At 43.9% G+C, this 16,896-nt stretch overlaps 1 protein-coding gene across 1 annotated transcript in view; it reads left to right on the top strand.

Annotated features, from left to right (window-relative positions):
- Positions 1–16,896, top strand: part of LOC115061659 (FERM, ARHGEF and pleckstrin domain-containing protein 1-like) — a 47,459-nt gene that overhangs the window by 20,673 nt on the left and 9,890 nt on the right. The window contains exons 3-15 of the mRNA XM_029530097.1: positions 5,822–5,926; positions 6,028–6,070; positions 6,207–6,285; positions 7,213–7,310; positions 7,878–7,992; positions 9,778–9,925; positions 10,021–10,116; positions 10,206–10,369; positions 10,499–10,567; positions 10,661–10,736; positions 11,341–11,554; positions 15,497–15,684; positions 15,920–16,009. Of these exons, the coding sequence (XP_029385957.1) occupies positions 5,822–5,926; positions 6,028–6,070; positions 6,207–6,285; positions 7,213–7,310; positions 7,878–7,992; positions 9,778–9,925; positions 10,021–10,116; positions 10,206–10,369; positions 10,499–10,567; positions 10,661–10,736; positions 11,341–11,554; positions 15,497–15,684; positions 15,920–16,009 (1,485 nt within the window). The remainder of the gene's footprint in view (positions 1–5,821; positions 5,927–6,027; positions 6,071–6,206; positions 6,286–7,212; positions 7,311–7,877; positions 7,993–9,777; positions 9,926–10,020; positions 10,117–10,205; positions 10,370–10,498; positions 10,568–10,660; positions 10,737–11,340; positions 11,555–15,496; positions 15,685–15,919; positions 16,010–16,896) is intronic.

The following is a 16,896-nucleotide window of genomic DNA, read 5'->3' as shown; positions in this document are numbered from 1 at the left end:
TTAGCTAAACTAAACAGTTTCTGCCTAAATACGAAGTGACGCATCCTCCCCCAGAGTGACACTAATCCTTTGCTCCTGGGGGTGGGGGTGGAGAATAACAGCATGGGTCCAGAATCTGAAGCTCTCTGAAAGGGATTCTGGCAGATGAAGGAAAAGAAGGCTGATCTTTTTAGTAATCCAAACTGCCTTGAAACTCTCACTTGCCCTCTGCTTATTTTAATGATATTCCAAGTTAATCTCAGCCCTGACAGAATTTTGTCGTGTCGTGGCATCAGTGTATTTTTAACATGATACTTCTAAGGATAGCAAAGAAAAGGATGTTGGCCCATACTCCGCTGCTGCTGCTGCCACTCCCGTTTGTTATTATCAGTGCTAATAACGGAAACCCACAACTAATAGATCGGTAGTCAGATTTACGGTGCCCTGACTAGCAGAGGGAGGCCATTGCGCTATTGCCCTGCACAGTCAACAATTCAGCAGCACAACAGTCACAATAGGACATTTAATTATTCTTTATGCAAAATCAATATGTTTCTAGCAGCCCAGGCAGCTTACTAAGAGGGCAGAAAAGAAAAGTAGGGGAATGTTTTAAGAGAGGAGGAAGCGGGGGGGGCAGGTACCTTCATCTTTCTCTCAAACCTCTATTGAATCCAGGGGACATTATTTTCATGGTTGTCTTCCCAGGGCCTAGAGGCTGGCCCACTGTGACAGAATAACTCTGACAGCTGTGGCAGCACAACCATCACTTTGGCTTTCATTTTGTGTTGATCATTTTCATCTGCAGCTTAGGATTTTTAAAGATGGGAAAAACAAGAGTGGAAAATCTTCAGGAATTTAATTTAATTATGTAGAGGCTTCAGAGGCCAACGCTGCCATTGGATGCCCTTTTACAGGGGCTGTGTTAAACGATCCATGTTTTAGTTGAGTAATAGTGATATTAAAGCTGTCCTAATCGGGGTGGACAGTAACAAAGTAAATTTAGTTGAGTACTGTACTTAAGTACAGTTTTTGAGTATCTGTACTTTACTTATTTTTGGGGGGTTCTTTTACTTTCACTCCACTTCATTTGAAGGACAAATATTGTACTTTTTACTCCACTACATTTCTATTGATGCTATTGATGCTGTCCTTACTCGCTACTTTTACTCATAAAATAGGGTTAGGGTTAGGGTTAGGTCTTCTGTCTCAGAAGGGACAAGTTCGCCGCTCAGTGTGTCCTGAGCATTCTCCTTTAAGCAGCTGGCCTTGTGGGTAATGTGTGATGTAGTCAGCACATGGCCATGTTGTGTGTTTGTCCTTCTCTCCAGTGTATGGTGTGAGAAGTAACTCCAGCTGTAGCCGCTGTAAGCTTTATAGTCAGTGTGATGAATCTCATAGCTAGCTACACTAGCATAAGCTGAGCTAGCTAAAGTGTGGAGCCGCGACTCTAACTCACGAATTCTCGCCTCCATTTTTGCCGTCATCCTGAATCTATGACAAGAAGTACTATCATAAAAGCAGGCAGAGGAGGAACTGGACATGGAGCAGACAGGACAGCCTATTAATCAAGGTGAATAGTAGAGACAGCAACACAAGTAAATACACAACACAATCACCAGAGACCGGACCCCCCACAGACCCCCTGGAGTTTCAGACCGTGTTTATTGTGTCCATATAATATATGTTTTGTGACTGACTGCTGCTGGATAGGAAGCAAAAAAGCTGAAATTCAAACTCCAGTTTTCTGCCTCTTTCCTTTCCTGGACTAACCAGCTGTTTTAGCACAATATCTCATGTACCACAAGTATCAACATACATTTCAATATAATCCCCATTGCTGAGCCTATTTTGTGTTTGTAAACCCTTCTTCATCTAATCTCTACAAAAACGAGCTGTTTGTTTGTTGGGAAGTAAAGCACATTGAAGCCGTTTGCCTTGAGCAGTGAGCGGTGCAGTGGTTAGCGTTGTCGCCCCACAACAAGAAGGCCGCGGGTTCAGCTCCCGGCAGCCTGGGCAGCTCAACATGCCTTGGTTAATTGGTTAAATTGCCACCGTTGTCCGTGGAGTGGGCCCCCCAGACCGCAGAGTAGACCGCCACAGAGACCGGACCCCTCCAGAGACTACAGAGTACAACGGACCCTGCAGGGACGAGACCAGACCCCCCCCCCCCCCCAAACCACTTTTTTATTTTTTTTTAACTGAAGTAATTTTTTTAAGCAAATACTTTTACTTAAGTAACATTTTGACAAAGCTACTTTTACTTGTATTGGAGCAATATTTGACAAGTATCTGTACTTTTACTCAAGTAGTGAAGTTGTGTACTCTGTCCACCTCTGGTCCTAATTACACTGAAAACATATGCGTGGTCACACAGCCGTATGTGCTGCGAGGGTATGCAGGTAATTTGACAGGATTATCAGGAGGTTCGCCAGGCTGCACTGTTCTCCCTTTGTCAGCTTCCCTCTGTAGTCGAGTCACCCTGGGAACCTCTGCCGCACGTGACCTGAATCTCAATGAGCTCTTGCTGCTACTGACCTCTCTGTCCTACCGTTCCCTTACAGTGCACAATAAATACCTGCGCGCGTGTGCACACACACACACACCTTGCAAATATTCCCTGTGCAGAGGTACTCCCTATGCTATTACTTTTTTTGTGAAAGAGGACAGGGTGTAGGGAAAGACAGTATTTTCAATAAGGATTTGGTGTGAAAATGTGTCGGCCCGCTTCTGTAAGCACTTCTCTAATCTGGGCCCAGCCTCGACCTGTTTTATCGGACGAGACCTGCTTCACTTAAAAGTATCCAAAATCATTCCTTGGATTTTGTCCACTGCGACTGCTGCCTCTTATTTGCTTTGTAGAAGCTGCATCTCCTGAAAATACTTAAAGTCAGTCCGAGAGTGTTTTTGGGTGATATCGCCATCTTATCAGGTGAGCCCTGCAGATAGATTGATTTTTGAATGTGACCTTTTATATTTCTCCATCTGCTTATTCCCTCCTTTAAATCACAGTCTTTTTCATCTTTGACCTCGATTGGCTTCCTGTGATGTTGCTGAATGTCACAGCCAAAAACGTCCTGCTGTGAGATGGCTGCTGCATTATATAAAGTGCAACAGAATCAGCAGGGGCCACTGGAGAAGCAAAGCCCAAGAAACAGACACACACACTACAAGAAGAGTGAAATCCCTTTCCAACAGTGGCTGGCCATTTGGCTTGAATGCCATCCTCCAGTGCACCACAAGCAACCGGGCCCTTTGTTCTTCCTGCCTGTGTGGAGCCTAAAGGCATTGCCAGTCTGTTAACCACACATGCCATTCCCCAACCCCCACCACACCCCCCCAGGAGAAGTTTGGTGAGCCATCCCTACCCCAGCTTATCACAAGTGGAGTGGACCATACCAACAACTCCTGGAGGAGATGAGTCAAGGGCACTCACAGCTACTTTACACCTGACCTTTATATCTTGGTTTGTTTTTTTTTTTTTTTTGTGTGTGTGCTGACAGAAGCTTACTAACAAGAGATGGAGGTTCAGGCGAAAGTGGGGGGTGGTTATTTTGTCTACCCTGAAGTGGAAACCCGAGCGGACGCGTGTGTAAACATCACTGTCATCTTTATTTAGCATTCTCCTGTCAGCTCGAGCATTTGGAGGTCAGTGTAGCGATGCAAGCGTTCTGGCACTCATACACATGTAAACAGTGATAGTGTGCTATGGAGCCGATGCTCAAACTGAATGGGCCCAGGCGGACGGTCCCTGTGCATCTGGCCTGGGACTGAGGGGGCCTAACCAGGACACAGTGCCTCACTGGAATTGGCTGCTCCTATTTAAACTAGCTCCACTGCTTTTATAGATAGAGGTCATAAAAAGGCAGATTGGTGACATTTTCTTGGCAATGTCCATGATTAAAGAAATGTCAGCTGCTGAGCGTGATGTTTCCCTCAGACTGTAACCTTTCTGCTGGGGACGAGGCTTCACTCAAAATCAAGCGTCGGCTGCGTGCCATGGTGGAGCAGTCACAGCTTTGTGTTAGTTATTTTTTTCCTGCTAATTGCGTCCCACACACTGACAGGTGCTGCTGCAACAACATAACCAATGTTATTCACTTTTTCAGTGGTCATAATGTTATGGCCGATCCGTGCAGGTAAGGTGCTGCGTGCTTCAGAGAAGGCAGTTGGAAAAGCAAAAAATATTTCACAAGTAGCTTATGTGGCATCACCTGAGTGTGTTTGGAGTTCAGGAGGTGCATACGTTTCTGTGATACCAGACTTTACATTTCCAATACACTTACAGTGAAGGCTGTGTTGCACAGTGTCCTGGGAGGCTCTGCCTTATGGCCATCAGTCCCATGCTTCATTAACAACAGCGCTCTCATTGTGCCGGCCGCAGCAGTGTCAGATGCCAGCCCCATAACTCTAAGCCTGCAACAGCTGCATTTAATCAAGCCCTGCCTGGCTCTAATCAGCCCGGGCCGTACCCATCTCTGCTTGGCTCGTGGTCATTTTACACTGACAGCAGATTTATAAGGCTGGATATGAGAGTGCTCCAGCGAGAGTGCTCACTGCATTCAGCACGCCTTTTCTCCACCCGTCCTTTTTGCTGGAGCTCATACAGAGCGCATTTGTTTTGGAAAAGATGAGACCTAAATTCATTCAGAGGGTTTTTTTGCATGGTAGTTGCAGCATCAGAAAGCAATGTGAGTGTGTGTACTTGAAGCTAGTGGGGTTTTTTTTTTTTTTTGTTTGTGGTTGTTGTTGTTTTTTTTTCTCTAGCTGATGACCTCTTTCCCTCCAGCCTGTTTCTGACCTCCTTCATCAACCCCAACACCAAACCCCGTCCTAACAGCTGGTCCCCAGTGTTAGGATTCCCCTCTGCAATGTGTGAGGCAGCCTGCAGAGAGAAAGTAGTGCTTCACTCTGGAGGGAAAGAAATGGGGAGGAGCATTGAGAGCGAGGCTTGTTTTGGGGGAAGATTATGGATTTGGTTGTGGAAGTGTAAAACCTCTCAGTAAGATAGCGGAGATTAGGTTTTTATTCTTTAAGCATTGATAGGAACACAGACGGTGTCATTCTTTGCCTTCCAAAGAATGCATTTACATGCAGATGCCAGAGCAGTTCAGCTGCTTGAAGGGAATTCTTTTTGGAAGGTGAAACTTCTACTGTAAACACTCACAATCTGTGGCTGTGTAACGCTCTGCTCCGGTGCTAACCGGTCACAGGGAAGCAGCCAGGCAGAAACTCTTCTGTTGTGCCCCTTACAGAGCCCCGTCTCTCCTTAGGGCATCCGTAACAGAAAGAGAGCTTCTGTGGAAATCCCTGACATTTACTTGACCTTACATAGGAATGTTTCTCTCTCTCTTTCTAAAGAAGTGGTGGCTTTTTTGAGGTTTGTGTGGCATCGCATTGTTTTGATTTGTCAGTGGGCGGAAAAGTCATTCTTCAAAGTGTTTACTGCATACTGGATGTGGGTTGAGCGAGGACAGAGGTGGCCAGGGAGACTCGCTCTTCATTCCACTACTCTGTATCAATCTCAAAGGCGGCTGATCTGCCATTGGTGACAGCAGTGTCGCTGAAAACACAGATCAAAGATGGGGTCCACTCCCCCACAAGCTGCAGCGGCTTTTGGCCGACTCCGCCTTTGAATGTCAGGATAGAAAGAGAGAGGATGGAGAGGATTTCAGACAGAGCTGTCATATATCTGAACGACACTAACAAGTACAGAGTTTTGACAGGTTTGTCAAATCCAGCTCTCTTTTGTTTCTGGCTGCTCTAAGTTTGGCTGCCCTCCCTCAAATAAGTGTATAAAATGTCAGTTATTTTATTTGTATTTTTTTTTTCCACTTGTTCACAGCAAAAAGCCTCAGGCAAGGTGCTCTTTGACCTGGTCTGCTCCCATATGAACCTCATTGAGGGTGACTACTTTGGCTTGGAGTTTCAAAACCATCAAAAGATGATGGTGAGTAAGGATGAAAGTGAAATAGAGGCTCTCTTATATGCATATACCTCAGTATTACATAAACTGATACTTAGTAATATACATTTTTCTATTTTCCACAGGTTTGGTTAGACCATATCAAGCCCATTATCAAGCAGCTCAGACGTGAGTTTTTCCAAGTTCCCTAATGGTCCATGTGAATCTCATTTTAACAAGCAAATATGCTGTGGGGTTTGGGTTAGGGATTTAATAACCTAAAAACTTATTTTGTGTCATTAAAATATTTACCCATCGCACACAGGGCCGAAGCACACAATTCTGAGGTTTGCTGTGAAGTTCTTCCCCCCAGATCATGCCCAGCTTCTGGAGGAGCTGACGAGGTGAGCTCCTCTCTGCATACATGTAACCGATTTCATCTCTACGTCCTACACGCGTAGCAATTGGAATTGACTTGTGCATTTATATGCAACATGTCAATCTGAATGACTTTGGCTGTGACTGGAGGTGATTGTAGGAACATAAATGACATGTGTTCCAGGTCTGAAAAGATTTATTCTGCTCACTGCTTTACAGCTCTCATGTCATGGCTACCATGTTTCGGATTTAGTCCACAGGAGCATTTTTTGTTTTATGCTTCCTCTTCCTGGAGATGGGTTGTGACATTTTTAGGCATTTTAGGCATTTTTAGGCTTAATTGGCCTGTTCACTTTGAGGATAAATTGGCTTGTGTTTTTTTTTTTTTTTTAACGTCAATGAAAACTAATTGGGTTGTGGACTGTTGGTTGGTCCAAGAAGACATCAGGTCCATGATTTGATCGAATTGTTACCACAAGTGCCTCATAACTGCATTCAGGAGCCTTTCATGTCATACCCTTCCCTCTGTTTCCATCCAGTTTGCCTTCTTGCTGTCAGAAAAAATTGTAAAAAAACAAGTATTTTATCACCTTATTGTTATTTAAACAATTTTAAACATCCAAGACAGGCAACGCTGTAACACATGGAAGTCAGTAAATCTCTAGTAAATTACTCAACTCTTCCAAGAATCCAAAATGTGCATTTAGCCAACTGTTTGGCAAAACAGAAAAAGTCTTGTGTGAAATAAAAAGAGCCAGAGCACTTTGAGCTTGATTAGAAATGTTTCTGCAGCAGTTGCTGGATATGGTGTTTTTGGTTTTCCACACTGTTCCACGTCCATGTTGTTCACTGAGTTAACCCAGAGGTTCATTTCATCCTGCTCCAGCTCTGGAAACTACCACGTCAGCTAACCTTTTTTATACAATATGAATTCTGTTTGCATTTGTGTCCAGGTATCTGTTTGCCCTCCAGATCAAACAAGATCTTTCCTGTGGACGTCTGACCTGCAACGACAGCAGTGCTGCGCTCATGGTCTCCCACATTATCCAGTGTGAGTCCCTCGTGACTGTTTCGTCATTTAGCCGAGAAGACCAAAACATCCACAGCTCATGAAAAACGCATAATGCCTTTTCCCCCAGAGGAGCTTATCATCAAACATTGTCATACAGCAAATTGAACACTGTTGCAAATTGATTATCCTTGTGTTGCCATGGATACCTTTCAGTCAAAAGCCTGAACGCCATCAGGGAGAAATTCTTCAACAACCACACACGTCCTGGTGAAATGTGGGCATTTTCACAACCCGACATATGAGTCATACTCTGTTACCTAATAGCGATTACAGATACCTAATAATGATTAAAGACCAAATCGCTGATGATGATGAGGGAGACCGGTTAAAATCTGAATCATACGTTTTAGCATTTTGATTAGATAATACTTTTGAATTTATTATGGGGGATAACTTTTGTGTGAGTAGTTTGTCAGTCAGTGCCAAGAAGCATCTGAGCTGCTTCACAGGCTTATGGAGGGATTTTAGTTTATGACCTTAAAGTATTTTGCAGCAGGTGTTTCCGCAATGAAGTGAACATCTTCCTTTCAACTCACTTTCTTTCAGCTGAGATTGGGGATTTTGAGGAGAGCCAGTGCCGGTCACACCTCCTCAACAACAACTATATCCCAGATCAGATGCCCCTGATCGACAAGATCATGGAGTTTCACTCAAAGAATATGTGAGTCTGTGGATTTGGAGTGTTCTGAGCTGTGTACAGTCTTAAAATAAGGTTAAACTTATAGAGGCAGTGAAATCATCGCTCAACACTAATTATTGTGCTCACCCATGCGCAGGAAAAGTTGTTTCAGACCTCTTACATGTCCCACGGGAAATGTTATTGTGCAGGTGACACATTCAGGAAAGCAGCAATTGAATAAATGGCTCCTTTTTCAAGAGTCCTCTGTGCAGTTCTTTATCAGAGTTCAGCTCAGAATAGCCACTCTTTGTAAGTTTTACAGCTTCTGGGCCCAGGTGCTCTAGTTGGGTTTGGCTACTGCTCTAACAACAAAAGACTGACTGCATTTCTTTAAAAAGAGGAATGGTAGCTTCCTCCAACCTGCCAAATGACTCATACAGCTGTTGTCAGCAGTTTTGGCAGGTTAAAACCCCAGTTTTTCACAATGTATTCTCAGGTGTCTAACACAGGAGTACGTGTGAATTGCAGTTGGTTATTGAATGTGGCTCGGCTTCACTCAGTACTTTTCCTACTATTTGTCTGTAGTTTAAAAACCTTTTGCTGCTGGGAGTATATTACTGGACACCTTCCAGATCTCCTCTCACCATCTTGCCTCAAAATGTCAAAATCATCAGAGCACCAGTTTGAATACGAGCCAAAGCTCTGCAAATCCTCGTCTCACCTCTACAATACAGTGAGCTGTGCTAGAGATGGACACACAGTGGGCAGCTGCTGCTACTTGAAAGGAGCTTGATGAGATTTGACTGCTCTCTTTGACTTGCTTTTTTCCTCCCCCCTTCCCTCGAGGCTTTCATAGTTCATAACTGTAACTGCACTTCTTCTGGTTGGGTGCCATGCTGAGTTAAATCTCTTATTAAGTACCACACACAGGAAACAGGAAGGCTTATCCACTGATAAGAATTAAGAAATTTCGTTAGCAATTGCAGCCCCTCCCTAACTTCCACCACTGTGTTCAAAAAACTTAGATAAACACGAGAAACCTAGATCCACTTGGACATGATCTTCCACCTCAATTAGTGAGAGACACAGCAGGAAGATAAGCCAGAAGTTAACACACATGTCCAAAAATGTGCTGAAAGTATAATGAGTGCTGTGGGTTGTCCTTCACTCATCCTACCTGCCCAGTCTTTTACGAAATGCACTCATCTTCTGTATAACTGTCATAAATAGATTTCATGACAAAGTCGCTGTTATTCTATTCCAGATTTCTTTTAATATCAACACAGCACGATTGTATATATATGGAATACCTCAAATAACACATTGCCCATGTTCATGACCGATCATGTAAATTACTGTATTGATGTAGCTCTTTACTGTTTTTTAGAGTGAAAAACACACCTAAAAAATATAAAAAATTCCAAATATCACCTAAAATGACCAAAAACAACAGATAAATGAGGGTGGACGACCTGTAGCATGTAACATTCATGTCTTAAAATGGGAAATGAACATATTTCCATCGTCTCCTGTTGTCTGCTGTTTCACAACGCATTAGTTCCATACATCTGCTACTCTCAAATAAATGCAAGATCCTCAAGTGCATGTATTTGTCTTGCTGATTTTTCCAGCTTTATGGTTAAATTAATATTATTGTGGACATAAAATTAACAGATTTTAATTTACAGATAGATACTGTATGTGGTATCAGTCCTGGGTAACAAAGGCAAAAGTAGGATCTGTCAGTGTCTCATTTTAATAAGATTTGTTGATAATGAGACAACTAAAATATCAGCTTTATCCTTCTCATTGTTGTTTTTGTTATAGAGGTCATACACCAGCAGAATCAGACTTTCAGTTACTAGAAGTTGCACGGTGTCTGGAGATGTACGGGATTCGCCTTCACCCTGCCAAGGATCGTGAGGGCACAGTGCTAAGCCTGGCTGTGGCACACACCGGTGTCCTGGTCTTTCAGGTCAGTCATGCCGATTTGTACGTCAACACTTGGTGTGTTGTCACAATAATAAATTCAGTGACTAAAAACGTGAAATTCATTTTTCATCGCTGCAGGGACACACAAAGATTAACGCCTTCAACTGGTCTAAAGTTCGTAAACTGAGCTTTAAGAGGAAACGCTTCCTCATCAAGCTGAGGCCAGATTTAAATGTAAGTCATGTTGCAGATTTTTACTGTATATAATAAAATTCTAGAAGTTTAATGTAATCCAATAAATGCAATGAATCCTGTGATTCTAGAGTTCATATCAGGACACTTTGGAGTTTCTAATGGCCAGCAGGGACTGTTGTAAAGTCTTCTGGAAGATCTGTGTTGAATACCATGCTTTCTTCCGCCTCTTTGAGGAGCCTAAACCGAAACCCAAGCCTGTGCTCTTCACACGAGGTTCCTCCTTCAGATTCAGGTAAAGGGAGGTTATATTATAAAGCAGATCTATTGTCGTCCAAGTCTACAGGAACACAGCAGTCTCCCCCCATGACTTACCAAGCGACAGCTCTGCTCATTATTCCCTCCCCTGTGCTTCTCTCTGCAGCGGCCGCACACAGAAGCAGGTGATTGATTATGTGAGGGAGTCTGACTTTAAGAAAATCCCCTTTGAAAGGTAAAATATGTCTGCAGATGTTAATGGGGGCATTCGGTCTGCGTGAGACCTCGCGGACTGTATGGTAATGACCTTCAATGTCCTGTCTGCCAGGAAACACAGTCGGGTACAACACAACAGCCGCCTTTCGCCATTGCCCTCCCCGCGTCACCAAGAAGTGCCAAGAGAAGTGAGTTTCTAAAGCTTTAAATGCCATTTAGCCTCTTCAGGTCTGTGACATCTCACTGACTTCATCAGACCATTTTAAATTTAAAATTTCTCACCAGAAACCATTGTTTGTTCAGTGTTTTAAAATCCCCTTTAAAACCAACGTTAGAAATTCCTGCTGTTTAAAGAGAGTTTCTTTATTTTTTTTCTTTTGTCTCTCTACCTATAATATAAAGTATAAGAGAACATTTCACCAGGAGGCACTTGTTTTGCATGTACATAGACTCCAATGGACTCTCTCTGGATTATCTTGGCTGTTTGCATGGGTTGTTTGTGAGAGTGCCCAAGGCAATGCACAAACAACTGTCATCTGGTTAAACCACATTCATAGATGGCCCAAGACTTCTCGTCAACCTCAGTCAGTGTCCTTAAGCCCTTGTTACCTCATGCTGGAGTTCTTCCGTTTCCTGGTTTTTTTGCTAATGGTACTGTTAAATAACTATTACCAGGCTCATGTGTATCCTGTATAGATTCTCGCTCATCAGGACAGTGTTTATGCAATTGGACAAAAAAGCCGGCCAATAGTCTCAAAAGGATTTCATTCTCGGCCTGTCTTTTTCTGTCAGAGGGGTGCTCCAGGAGCCAGCGCCGACTCCCCTCCTCGGCGACACTGGAAAGAGTCAGTGTTGGTGAGTGCAGAAGACCCATCAGAATCACAGACAACAAGGGTGAGCCCCTTCCACCAGAGAAACAGCCACGAGGACAGAACGGGGTCTGTGTCCAGGACAGAAGAGACAAGAAGCTCGACACCGCAGACCCTCCAAGAACATCTGCGTACAGGTCCAGCATCTCAGACTGCTAAAGGCAGCAGCTCTTTCATCCCACACATTGACTGCAGTGATGTAGATACAAGATGTAATGTGGGCAGGGTCCAGGTTTCTAGGATTAGTCCCAGCTATAGGGAGCAAGCCATGCCCCGTCGAGGGTCCGGCTCTGGGAGCATAAACGGGGCTTTGCGGGCCCAACAGGAGCACTTTCTGGGTGGGATGCGGTATAGGGAGTCTCCTTTATCTTCTAAACCATCACTCAACATGAGCCATGAGTTTAGCGAGTCTCCCAAGCAGTCATACAAAAATCCTGATCCCAGTCATGTCCATAGAACTGTGGGAGACGTCAGTGTTCAAAGTAGAGAGAGACAAAGCAGCAGCCCTCTCACAGTTTCACATATCCTGGATTCAGGGACTGTCGTCACCAGTGCTGCCGTGGACACATTCCATCAAGCAGCTACACACAGCCATGCTGAGCAGAACGGCTACGGCTCTGCTCCACCTCCACCTCTGTTCGACGAGGGCCGGTACTCTCCCAGTCTCAGTCGCTCTCTGCGCTTACAGAAGCTCCACAAAATTCGCCAACACACAGACACAGACCCAAACCAGGGGCTGCACTCACCAGGGCACGAATCACATCCCGCCCTGTCTCGGGCTGAACGCATGGCTGCTCTTGAGCGCCGCATGATGGCCAACGGGCTTTCAGCACCGGGCAGGACCAGGACCAATCCAGGGAAGAAACGCTTAGGGCAGGCTGGTGTCACGCATGTGGGAGTTGTTCAAATGAACGACTGCTCCACCACGAGCGGTTCAGAGTCCAGTGAGTCTGAGGTGGACAATAACAGGGGAAACTGCAGCAGTCCTCTGATGTTTGGTAATCCAGCGGAGGCCAGTTCCCCTTCCCCTATTCCCAGGAACAAGTTTTCCTTTGGCAGCCTCCAGCTGGATGAGGAGACAGATGAGGATGGGTGCCATGGCTTTAGTGATGATGATAGCGCACAGATTTTCAGCTGTTAATGCGGAGTGCCTCGAACCATCTTCATGGGGGAGCTTGAATGTTTTCTCCTGGGTACCAACAGTGCAAGGAAAGCAGAGTCTGGCGGGTGGTAGATTATTGCTGTCAGCGAAGGACTCAAATCTTCGCTACCCCATGTTCTCTGTAGTCTTTTTAAACACCTCGGAGCATTAAAGGAAGGAATCTATCAAAGGTTTTCCCCCTTTGCTGCATGGAGGTGCTTCAGCTTTCAGCATCACTGTTGTAGTCATATTAACTTGTCTCTGCAGAAACACACAAGTGCCGTGTTAGGACTTAACACTACTTGATTAAAAACCATGAAGACAGCTGGAGAATGAGTAATTCTGTTAATCTGCGTTTTAAACTTCACTTGCACTTTTTCTCACAATCTTTCAGTTTACTGGACCTTGATTTAGACCTCATTCTAAAGTCAGTGTGTTGTAGAGTTGTCGGCTGCTCAGTCAGGTTGTTGTCTCATTGGCCTTATGATTTTCCTTAGGGAAATACGAAATATTTCAGTTTTTCCTGTTATTCCTGTTTTCTGCAAAACTGTGTGCTCATCATCAATATTTATAAAGAGTTTCAGACATTTGGATGAGTAATTGTGGCAATTGTTAGGTTTAGGAGCTTGAGTTTTATTCTGTCTAATTAGCACTGAAGACCAGCAATGTGGTTGGCTGGACCAGGCTGAGATGAAAATCAGTGTGTTGCAGTGGTAGTTTAGCTCACTCCTCTTACACTCACCGCTGACTCCCCCCTCGCTACACTTGACTCATTCTCAAGTATCTCTGGCACTAATTTGGTCTCACAAAGCCAAGTCCTCCAACAGTTATTGTACAGTGTCCACAAACTTTGCAATCTTGTTAACAAAAATGCTTCTTCACTTTTATTTTGCAATCTCTTTATTTTCCTTTTCTTTTGCACTTGTGTCTTTATGTTTACTTGTGTTGTTTTATGTGTTTAAGAAGGCAATGACATTCATGTCACTTTTGTGATCTTTCTTTTTCTTTGTCCAATGCATGCCCCTCAGTCTGTCTGCGCAAAGCTGTTTAATCTTGTCTGTTTTTTTTTTTCTTTTCCTGACTTTGACTGCATGTAAACTTTTTCTGTCTCTCACTAAATTCAGTGTGGTGGAAAAAAATCCAGATTAGCAGTACCCGGTTCCCTTCAGTACAGTGATCTAGCTAATAGTTCAATTATTCCAGAGGAGGAGGAGAGCGTTGGGTTAAGGATGACTGGAACCAGGGAATATGCAGGCAAATAAAGTCAGGGTTTTGTATCAGTGTATGTGTGTGTACTGTAAGTGTGAAAGGCAGTTTGAGGGCAACACCTCAAATCACAGAGTCCCTCTGCTCATCTGTCACTGTCATCTGTTGTTGCAATACACCCAGGCGTTTTTTTTTTTTAGCATTGGTATCCAAAAAGCTCCATCCATAGCTCTCGTGAGATTTCTTTGAGCTTATTCTAGGTTTCAAAATTATTTCAACATGATGCATCATGTTCCTCTTGAATTTTCAAAACACTGAGAATAATTAATACAGGACTGTGAACGGAAAAGATATTTAGTTGTGAGAGTTCTTAGATTGCTGGAGTGTGAGGGAACCCCCTCTGGTGCAGGCAGCTCCCCATGTAGACCTGAAGTGATGCCCTGCTGTACAAAAAAATTTAATTAGGACCAGGTAAAATAATATTGGCCCATAAATTAATTCACATGCACGAATAAAACCAGGACCAAGGAATGGTACACTCGAGGCTGCTAGTGTCACATGAAGGGGGGGTTACAGTCACCTCAATTTCATACTTTGATATAATAAAACAGAAAAATTTACATTAAAGACACAAGGAGATGATGCACCAACAAAGTGACCAATTTTAAAATAGCCGATAAATTGCAGCAATTTTACAATTTACTGTCACCATTATAATCACTGACTGACTTTTTAGAATACTATTACCATAACATTGTTATGAGAATGTTTTACATTCACAGATTACTTTTTTTTTTTTAATAATGAAATTTAGAGAAAAGGTTAGAACACCATTTATGAACTTGCGTGTTTTCCTTTTTCTTTCCGTCTGTCACTCAGAGGGACAGTGTCCCTCTAAACGCTGCTGGGCTTTGACCTTTTTAATGCTGCTCTCGTCAAACTTTAACAGTGCATACATGTTATTTTAGAGTCAATAAAGATGACCTTTATGAAGAGAGGTGAATCTTCCTTTTGATATTCCCACTCTTGACGTCACTTTGGATGTTGAGCTTTTCCCCTGTTATCGTCCCTTAAGTTTTGCTGTGCTATTTGGTGAATGTCTGTGCATTTCCTTTTCCATACTCATTTGTAAAAGTCTTTCTGTGGCCCATTCCCTCTGTAGTGCTTAGATTAATTCTTTCCCAAAGATTTCCTGGTAGGTAAACTAATTGTAGGCATGAGATGCACTGCTCTATGTGCGTCACAGTTTTTGTTTAATGCTGGCAAACCAAAGGACAGCCGAGAGAGGGGGGCAAGTTGCAGCTATATAAGTAAGTAAGCTGGATAAAGATTGTCAGTGTAGATGACAGGAACTAAGACATTCCTCCAGCTCATCCTGCAGTATGCGTCTCAACCTGCTTATTGATTGACATGGCACAGAGGCTGTCAACGCTGTCTGGACTGTAGAGTGAGTCATGGCTGACTTTTCACTTTCTAGAGACAGCTAGACATGATTATGTTTCCAGAGGAAACTGTCCCAGTTACTGTGATCCCATGTCAAACTCTGCTCGTAAATACTGAAATAGTTGGGTGTAATTTGCGCAGTTTCCTAGTCAGAAATTGAATTTTAGCTTCATGCTAATTATTTCCTGTTTTTGTCAGAAAATATAATCAGTTTTTTTTCTGTGAATGTGAACCAATCTAACTTTGATCTTTTCTCGTCTCACTGCGGATGCCCTTCGACCCCGGGCAGGTGTGGTGTCCAACAGTCCTCACCTGTCTGCGTCCTCCGGTCACTCACACGGCATGGTCAACGGTCAGAAGTCCCTGGAGCTGTGCAGTCACAGTCCCAACGGGCGACAGCCTTCCCCGCTCACCAGCCCCCTGCTCAACGACGCCGGGAGCGTTCGCACTGATGATGAAGATGAGGTTCGGAGGAAGGTTCGTAAACAACAGTTGCACTGTTGCAGCAGTTGTTAAGATTTTGAAGTCATACGTCAAAGCTTTCCCATATTCAAAGTAGCAGTGGACCTAGATGACATGTCCTAAATAAATCTTCGCTTGGACTGAACCTGAGGCTGAAGCTTACTAGAGGAATGAGCGAGATAGGTAATAAAGCCAATGAGGTGCCAATTTGCTCTCCAGGTGTAACTTCTGCGTTGTGATATCTTTGCAGAGGTTTCCAACAGATCGGGCCTATTTCATCGCCAAAGAGCTGCTGACCACAGAAAGGACGTATCTGAAAGACCTGGAGGTGATAACAGTGGTAAGACAGGCCAAGACTGCTCTGCAGCACACTGCTGTAATGTTTGTTTTCCCCTGCGCTGTCCCCCGGGTAGAAAACATTGATTATTCCGGTTAGCTGCTCCATCGCAAAGCCCTCGCCAAAACATTCAGCCAGTGACACAGGGATATTTTGGCAGATGCGATTTAATTTTTTATTCATTCCCATTTCTCGTGCCCTGAAATGCATTTATCTCTCACACTCAAGGCTGTGAATACTTGACTGTTTCTGTTTAAAGAGATAGATGGATTTAGCTGCATGTTCCCCCTGCATTGCAAGTCCCTATTTCAATCTGTACCTTTTAGTTTTGCCTGGCTTGCGACAAGCATATGTACGCCATTTCATTTTGATATGATCGCAAAGGAAATGCTGCTGAAAACAGGATATTAAATGCGCGCTTCAGCTCCCTGGACTGCAAACAAGGAGCATGTTCTTTTGACGACTGTACTAAAGCGCTACTGTCGGCTGATTCTCTGCTCACACGTTTCCACTGCTGGCTGCATCTTTTTGTGTCTTGTAATTTCTCCGAGAAGCCTTTCAGACGTCTCATAAATATTTAGTTTGGCCTGTGTCCATGTTGAGCTTTGCGTGCGCCCCCCACCCCCTTTCTTCCCTTACACTGGTTGGTAACGCTGCCGTTTGGGGTGAAGTCATCTGAGCAACAGCTGGTGCTTCTTCTCAAAACTTTTAAGAAACACTCGCCATTACTAAAAACCCGCTTCCCTCTTGTCTGACGTCAGCCAAATAAAGCAGTTTTCTGTTGCTGTGCCCTGATGAACGACATGCAGCATTCGTCCTCAGGCAAAATTAGTGAAGTGATTGCGTTAAGAATGATTGGCAATCCATTCTGCCATACATCCTTATGCAAT

The sequence above is a fragment of the Echeneis naucrates genome, chromosome 21 (genome assembly GCF_900963305.1).
Source record: "Echeneis naucrates chromosome 21, fEcheNa1.1, whole genome shotgun sequence".
NCBI classification, from domain to species: domain Eukaryota; kingdom Metazoa; phylum Chordata; class Actinopteri; order Carangiformes; family Echeneidae; genus Echeneis; species Echeneis naucrates.
The sequence above is the reverse complement of the archived record's forward strand: the minus strand, read 5'-3'. Positions and strand labels throughout refer to the sequence as shown.